The 8,042-nt window shown below is 36.1% G+C and overlaps 1 protein-coding gene across 2 annotated transcripts; it reads right to left on the bottom strand.

Moving 5' to 3' along the window:
- Positions 1–91: 91 nt before the first annotated feature.
- LOC109827982 (probable U3 small nucleolar RNA-associated protein 11) lies at positions 92–7,645 on the bottom strand. 2 transcript variants are annotated; one of them, XM_020395012.1, is made up of 9 exons: positions 7,586–7,645; positions 7,336–7,420; positions 7,157–7,247; positions 6,187–6,278; positions 6,018–6,111; positions 5,847–5,926; positions 1,260–1,343; positions 994–1,093; positions 92–490 (listed from the first exon to the last, which is right to left on the bottom strand). In XM_020395012.1, exons 2-9 carry the CDS (start codon positions 7,389–7,391, stop codon positions 398–400), a joined length of 690 nt encoding a protein of 229 aa, XP_020250601.1. In that variant the 5' UTR covers positions 7,392–7,420; positions 7,586–7,645; the 3' UTR covers positions 92–397. The 2 variants fall into 2 exon arrangements, with proteins under 2 accessions (XP_020250601.1, XP_020250600.1); XM_020395011.1 differs by lacking the exon at positions 7,586–7,645 and adding an exon at positions 7,518–7,579.
- Between the last annotated feature and the right edge of the window lie 397 nt (positions 7,646–8,042).

The raw sequence follows: 8,042 nt of genomic DNA, 5'->3' as shown, positions 1-8,042 counted from the left end.
AGAATTGTCTATTATTGAATCAGTATAGAATAGTTGGAAGTAAAAAAGAAAAAGAAGCAATACAGAGTTGGAAGTAAAAAAAAGAAAAAGAAAATGGAAAGCACAATAATACATACACCATTGATAAACAATCAGATCAAGGCTTTTGATACATAATTCATAAAGTGAGAGTAGCGTCACCAGCGGAAAAAGAGGATTCAATCATGAAGCAATGTCAAAAACAGTCATACTGCAGATCTGAAAAAAGTGAATAAACAAAAAAAATCAAGCATACCAACAATGGTGTTTAAACATGACAGGAAACAACCATCCACTTAAATTTCAGTTGCAATCACCAAAACAGTTGAGGAGCCACAAGCATAGTGAAATCATCAGCAAAAGAATGTTGTCGCATATTTCATCGTTTACGTTCTGTACGCCATTTGTAGACCGGTCTACTTGTTGGGGAGACCAACTCTTCTTCACGAAGTTTGTGCTTACGGCCAGATTTCTGTTTCAAAAAGAAATAATTATCACGATTTTATTTAATTATGCAACCTATGCTCATGACTATAGAGACATGTAATACAACTAGCCCAAAAGGAAAACGTAAATCAGGTTTGACAAAATCAATCACTCTCCCAGGAAGCAATGCCAACTTAGGTTTATTTTCTACACATAACTAGAAAAATGTCTTATATATACCCAGTACGAAATGTTGTAGTCACTTATTTCCCATAAAAAATTTCGATTCCCACCCACACCTTCTCATTTATCAAATAGCATTGCGTTTTACCCCTAATTTTAGAAGGCAATTTAGTCTTCTTCCTTTTCCAGTTAAACGGATGGTAAAAGGTAAATTATGAACACGGGCCTAACTTGGAAAAATAATGCTGTCTGGAGTTCTTAAGGTTAAATGATTACTCCCTCGTAGTATAAGGTGTGTATCTGCAAGTAGACCACCTTCAAATTTCAAATTTAGCTTTCTCACTTGAGCAATGTGAAGGTATGAACCTGTAGTTCTTTCTGCAAAGCCATGTCGGAGTATAGTTTTTCTAATTGTTGAACCCTCTGCTTTCTTGATTCTACCTCTGCATATGAGCAAGCTGATCTCCTGAGGGAAGCAGTCAAGACAAACAACAGAACTAAACATCAGATATCAAAATCCTACTTAGAAATGAAAGTTGAGCGAGAACTAGGAGTCTGCAAGGGGAACTAAATTGAAAACAACATTTATTTGTATAAAGAAATGTCAATTTTATGAATAATTAGGAACTCACTTCTTTATTCTATTTGGCATGTTTCTAAATACAGGTGAATTGCTCCTCTCAAGTGATTTTGATCGTATATCCTTGGCTTCTTCCCTGACATAAAACAAAAAGGAACTTCAAACTAGTATTCAAGGAAAGAAAGATGAATACAAGGAAATCAAATTGAAAAAACAGTTCTGGTAAACAATACAAGCTGATAATGTACGCATACAAAATTATACACGAATATTTATCTAACTCCTCTCTCCTTGTACTTTTCTTACCAGTTACAATTCAAGTGCATACTAAAAGGAGGCATAAAAAACAAAAAGGTCAAAAGTATCCAACCTTTAAACAAAAGGTCCTGATGTTAGCATAAGAGCAACTTAATACTAAAGAAAATTTTAAGAGAGAACAATAAACACAAAGCTTATCCGAACAATTGTAATCCAGGGAGAGCCAGGCTGGATCCTATACTGATGTAGGATGCTTAATCTGAGTTAGAGTCTGTTTTGTTTAGGAAACAAATCTGATTTGATCTCAGATTTGACCGGTAGACTTTTCTAGTAATAAGGAATCTTTTTAGGAGTTTTAATATTTTAGGAATTCGTTTACTATTTTTGGTAAAGTTTGAGTCCTTGTAGGAATTAGAGTCCTTGTAGGAGTTTTGTTTCTTTTTCTATTTAAGAAGAGTCTTGTAAGCCCTAGAGGCATAACTTTTCATCAATAAAATTTCTCTTTTTCAATATTTTCTTCCTGGATTCGAAGTTCTTCATGGATTCGAAGATCGTTCTTTGTGGATTCAGAGAACACCCTTGGTGGATTCCGAGGTTATCACTTCCGCGCTGCGTCAATTGGTATCAGAGCATTGTTCCTCCGATCCGATGAAAGGGGATGAAGACCCTATTTATCGAACTGAGTTCGACGTGCTGAAGACCGGTGTTAATCAGATGAAGACTGCCGTAGAGCGACTTGCGTCGGCAGTGGAGCATCTGAACACGGTAGGAGTTCAAAATCGCGTTGATGGTCGCCAACGACGTGATCCAACTCCATATGATAATAAGCAAGACATAAGAGTTGGGAAGAACAGTGAAGAAGTAATAAAGAAAGAAGAACCACCTCCAGAGCATAATATCTTTCGTACGAGATGTACCGTGATGCAGAAGATTTGTAATGTTATTATTGACAGTCACAGTGGAAGGAATCTTGTCTCTCGGCGTATGGTGAATAAGTTAGGTTTGAAGATAGAGAAACACCCACCTCTCGTTAAGATCGACTGGATTCACAAGGGCAATGATATGCAGAACGATGAAGTGTGTTTGGTATCTTTTTCTATTGGTCGAACTTATTTTGATGAGGTTTTGTGTGATGTTGTCGAGATGGATACTTGTCATATGCTTTTAGGTAGGCCATGGCAATTCAATAATGGATTGTACTTCTGTCTCTTACAGAAAAGGAGCCATCTAAGATAAAAGCTACTGAGAAGAAGAAACCTTTGGTGGCAAAGAACGAAGCTTTAGCAGAAAACTCGAAGCAATCTGAAGAGGTCTATGACTTGGTTGTAACTGAAAAAGAAGAACCTACCCCTAACGAAATTCCTCCTAAGGTGCAAACAATCATTATGCATGAGATTCATTATGGTGATATGATAGTGAAAATGGATGATATGCATGATATTCTCAAAGGGGTTGAGAGCGATATTACACATATTGATGTTGTCTCGATAGAGGAGAATGATAAAATAGAGTGAGATAATTGATGGTATGTGTGAATTGCTTAGTGGAGGGATCGAGGCAAAGAAGATGAAAGAATTATGTATGGAGTATGAGGGAGAAAATTCTTTTTTGGAAGCAATGAAGATGAAAGAATTATGTATGGAGTATGAGGGAGAAAATTCTTTTTTGGAAGCAATGATCATCAATAATTTCAACAACTGAGGGAGAAAATTCTTTTTTGGAAGCAATGATCATCAATAATTTCAACAACAATGAGATGATACCGCCGGCACTAGAATATAGGAAGCAACAGGGAATATCTTTAGAAGAGTTTTTCATACCAACTACAGAGCTACATGTTGCCAATTACATACACATGTCATGGGAAAAATTAGGAAACGAGTTTTATACAGAAGAAGCCCTAGCAGAGGAGACAAAACAACATATGGAGAAAATCAATGCTAAATATAAGGCGGATGCAGATCATTACAAGAGAAGAAAATTATTTATCAATGAAGCTACTATTCTAACAAATATAAGCTCGAGGCCGAGCTTCTTTTAACAAGGGGAGACTGATGTAGGATGCTTAATCTGAGTTAGAGTCTGTTTTATTTAGGAAACAAATCCGATTTGATCTCAGATTTGACCGGTAGACTTTTCTAGTAATAAGGAGTCTTTTTAGGAGTTTTAATATTTTAGGAACTCTTTTACTATTTTTTGTAAAGTTTGAGTCCTTGTAGGAATTAGAGTCCTCGTAGGAGTTTTGTTTCTTTTTCTATTTAAGAAGAATCATGTAAGCCCTAGAGGCATAACTTTTCATCAATAAAATTTCTCTTTTTTAATATTTTCTTCGTGGATTCGAAGTTCTTCATGGATTCGAAGATCGTTCTTTGTGGATTCAGATAACACCCTTGGTGGATTCCGAGGTTATCACTTCTGCGCTGCGTCATTATACATGGCACATAGATAAGCAAACAACTTATCCAAGTCAGCATGTACAAGAACAAAGAAAAATTCAACAAATTGCAAGGCAGCAAGAAAGGCAAGAGCTTGGGCACGTAAGAAGAAAAAAAGAAGAAAAAGCAAGAAATAAATTGTACAGGTAAGTAGAAGTTAACGGAGGCTAGACCAACAAGGCTCAAAAGATATAAAAGTGCACAAGAGAAGAATCAACAGCATGGATGGAGCCTTTTCACAGAAAAAACTTGCACAACCCAAAACGACAGCAAGAAAAGCACACAATGAGATGGTCAACATATCACAAGGGCTGGACATCAGGAAACATGGCCATAAAAATCTGGAGCTCGACTGGAAATAGAATGCACTAAAGCAAGATAAAGGGAAGCAAATTGGCAACCAACCGATGTGAGTCCACTTATACAGCTAACCAAAGCAAGAGCTAGAAAAATACAAAAACAACCATACAAGTATGACATAATAAAAAATAAATGAAATCTATAGAATATGTCAACAGTAAGGATATTTATTGTGTCATGTTAATTCGTAGATGGCCTCCCAAGTAATAGGTAACACAAGCTCCTGAAATAGAAGTGGTTAACCTAATACCAAAAGCAAACAAGAGAAAAGATTCTAAACACATCGATTTGGACTTTATTTGATATTCTAGTTTGTAGGTTAAAATTGTTTAGCATAAGGCTTTCTAAATCCTCACAATTTTGGATCTCTAATCATCTGTACCTAGCATGGCAAGTATTCAAATCCAAGTATGGAAAGACATGTACATGACATCTGCATACAATGGTATGGATGTCATGTATACATAAGTTTTGTTGGTGGAAACATGCATGTTAAAATAGACATTAGACACTACTAAAGGTATGTGCTTGCTGGATTCTTCCCTCTACATCAATACTTTCTGCCTCTAATACATTAATACTCCTCCCCACCCCAAACCCTCTAAACAGAAGAAATACACGCAGACACAAAAACATACAATATTCCCTTAAAACACATAGACGCAATCACAAATATGAACCTCACTATTCTATCATTAAAAAGCACTATGAATGCTACATGCCAATAAAATGCAAAATTATATTCTTCATTCCTTCGTCCTCAACTACAACAATCTTTATGATTCTCTCAAAGGTCATCCTTCACTCTTCTATCTTATTTCTTCAGAAATTAACTTCACATAGTCATACATCTCATTATCTAGGACTTCAACACTTGTGCAACTCACAACAACTAGCTATGAGATACTTTAGGATCCTTATCCTGCATGACAAATTACGTTCTTTGACAATCTCACAACATTAGCATAGGTGCTCATGACATATGTGCACAACTGTTAAGGATTTTGGAGGTCAAAGACAACATTGTTGCCCTTTGTAATATGTAAATTTTTAGGAACAAAAGAAATGACAGGCTTTTGAAGTTTTGTCACGGTGCTTCTGTTGAGTCCCTTTTTAACCATTATATCATATTTTCCTTTAATTAAGATCATTAATCCTAAAAGTTCCAATGAGCTTTTTTTGTCTCAAATATTAAGGTCAAAAATCATATTCAGAGAGGAGTTAGATGGCCTGATCTAATAATAGCCTTCCCAATTTGAATTGCCTGACTATAGCTACTTGATTATCTAGACTGCATCCCTGTCTTATGACATACATACCAAAATGTCTAAATAAAATATGTATGTTACAGCTGCTTAATCTTCTCTTAGCTATACAAAACTATTTCAATACATTCATTCAGTAAAGCACTCTTTAAGGAAAATTTTCAGAAAAAAATGGACACAGAAGATCAAACCAAGGTAAAGTGACATAAACACTTAAAATAACAAGGTTGGCTAACATTAGGATATTCTCACCTGTCTTCAGCATAGAAAACACGCTTGTTCAGGGGCTGGTTATCCAATGCAACATTAGGATATTCTCACCTGTCTTCAGCATAGAAAACACGCTTGTTCAGGGGCTGGTTATCCAATGCATGGAGTACAGAAGTCAATCTTTCAATTTTCTACAACAATAGAGAACATCACTCGCAATTAAACCATAAAAGATATGACATTTCATATGGTAAGCAGATCTCGCTTGGCTACTCGACAAACCTTCTTTTCACTTTGAATTTTTTGAAGAATGTACCCCATATCCCGAGTCTTCATTAGCATGAGCTCCTCTTGAGTATACTTGTTTGCTTCACTCCTAAAAAAAATCATAGACCAATGAATCTCATAGCAGAATATCTTGCGAAACTTAAGAAGTTTGAACTTATATTACGGTGGCCTATGGACCCCATTGATAGTCTTAGTGTTGATCATCTTGAAGTAGAACTCATCAGGATTTCTGAACTCTGCCTTCTCCTTCAATTTCTGCAAAAACGCAGTTGAAACAAACCCATTAATTCTTTCTTCTTTTCTCTATAGATTTTCTTGAGAGGAAAAAACATGTTGTAGAGAACAGCATAAAATTGACATACTGAACCCGCCATTTCAATTTTTGAAGTTAATTTTACATAAAAATTATAGTAATTGGACAATAATTAATTCTATGACCATAGAAAAATGTACACGATTATTATACTTAAAACATATGATTATATTAAAAAATGATAATGATAAAAGGTTGAAGAGGAGGGGCACAGTGTTCCTACTAAAATCTATAGGTGTCATTTGACAACGGGTTAAGTGAGCGGTTAAGTCTTCTTAACCCCTTCTAAACCCGCCAAGCACAAAAATCCTATAAAAGGATTAAAGTGAGTTAGCTCTCCATAATTGTCAAATGTAAATATTGCATAAGGGTTAAGCTAACCCCTATAGAGGGATTAAAATGAGTTAACTTATCAAAATAAGAGGTTTACTAATACTCCTATTTAAAAAGATTAAGAGTTAACCCCTCTATCTATAAACAAAATAATCAAAATCCTCATTATTCCCAAGCACTAAAAATGATCACAATGGCTAAAACAATAACTTATTTCACGGGTTAAAAATTTAGTCCTTCGGGATATCAAATGGGTTAACTTCCTTCTCTTTAATCTCTTTTCCTTAACCCTTGCCAATACGGGATTTTCTGTCATGTCTACACCATAGACAGATTTTCTCTAAAATTACCTGAAGAAATTGTAATCACTTACAGATTCCTTTTTTTCCATCCACGAAATAATTTACACTAATGTCGCCCATCTTATGAGACCTAATAATAAATAATCATAAAAATCATTACAGGGGGGCAAAAAACAGATTCATACTCTTAGAGCCTCTTCCTTCTGGTGAAAAGCTTTTGCTCGCAAAACATAATCTTTATGCTTCTCCAGAATACCAAACTTCTTCCTCGCCTCACTGCAAGTTTTCACAATCAAACCCATCAATCAAAATCGCGACTTTTTCATATTTTTCAAACTAAGACAAAATTTTTATGAGAACTCACGGCTGGGCTCGCTCCTTGTGAGCCCTTCTAGGGATTGCGTTTCTAAGCGACGACATCTTCGATACGAGAACGAATTTGTTAGTTTCTGCAACAAAAAAAAAAAGAAAAGGTAAAATTTGAGGGGATTTTGGTAAAAAGGCGGTTTGACAGAGAAGAAAGGAGGAAGAAGGAGGTGACGTTACCGGAGCGGTGACTGGAAGCAGGCGGAGGCGAAGAGAGAGAGATAGGAGAGAAAAGAGCAGGCGGAGCCCGGAGCGGTGACTGGAAGCAGGCGGAGGCGAAGAGAGAGAGATAGGAGAGAAAAGAGCAGGCGGAGCCGCGGAGGCCGCGAGAGAGAGAAGAGATCAGACGGAGCGAGAGAACGGGGTTATATAGACCCTTAACGGGCGATGATGAAATAAATTTGACCCGATCCGATAAAGGTTGGGCCTTTAATTTGGAGTTGAAATTGGGCTGAAACCGGGATAAGAGTTTAAGCCCAAAAAAGTCCCGATATGCCAACCAATTTGTTTCGGGAAGAAGTGTAAATTTCACGAAATTCCTCAAACAGAAGAAAATGGAAGGGAAAAAAAATTAGAGAGGGCGAATTTTTCTTTACGGTTATGAGAAGGGGGCTTTTTTAAAAATTATAAAAGGTTATTTCAATTTGTGGAGCTTTATTTAAGTCACGGCAATGGTATTACCTTTTTTTTCTTTTAAACTTCCAA

The sequence above is a fragment of the Asparagus officinalis genome, unplaced genomic scaffold (genome assembly GCF_001876935.1).
Source record: "Asparagus officinalis unplaced genomic scaffold, Aspof.V1 AsparagusV1_Un596, whole genome shotgun sequence".
Classification (NCBI taxonomy): domain Eukaryota; kingdom Viridiplantae; phylum Streptophyta; class Magnoliopsida; order Asparagales; family Asparagaceae; genus Asparagus; species Asparagus officinalis.
Note: the sequence above shows the minus strand (reverse complement) of the source record. Positions and strands in the feature narration are given on the sequence as shown.

Bases quoted from the DNA above. Each gene is read 5' to 3' on its own strand.
- LOC109827982 (XM_020395012.1), bottom strand. From the start codon at position 7,391: ATGTCGTCGCTTAGAAACGCAATCCCTAGAAGGGCTCACAAGGAGCGA. The intron at 7,248-7,335 runs GTGAGTTCTCAT...GAAAACTTGCAG, and splicing joins CACAAGGAGCGAGCCCAGCC to TGAGGCGAGGAAGAAGTTTG. The intron at 491-993 runs GTTCATACCTTC...TTTTTGAAACAG, and splicing joins CTTTGCAGAAAGAACTACAG to AAATCTGGCCGTAAGCACAA.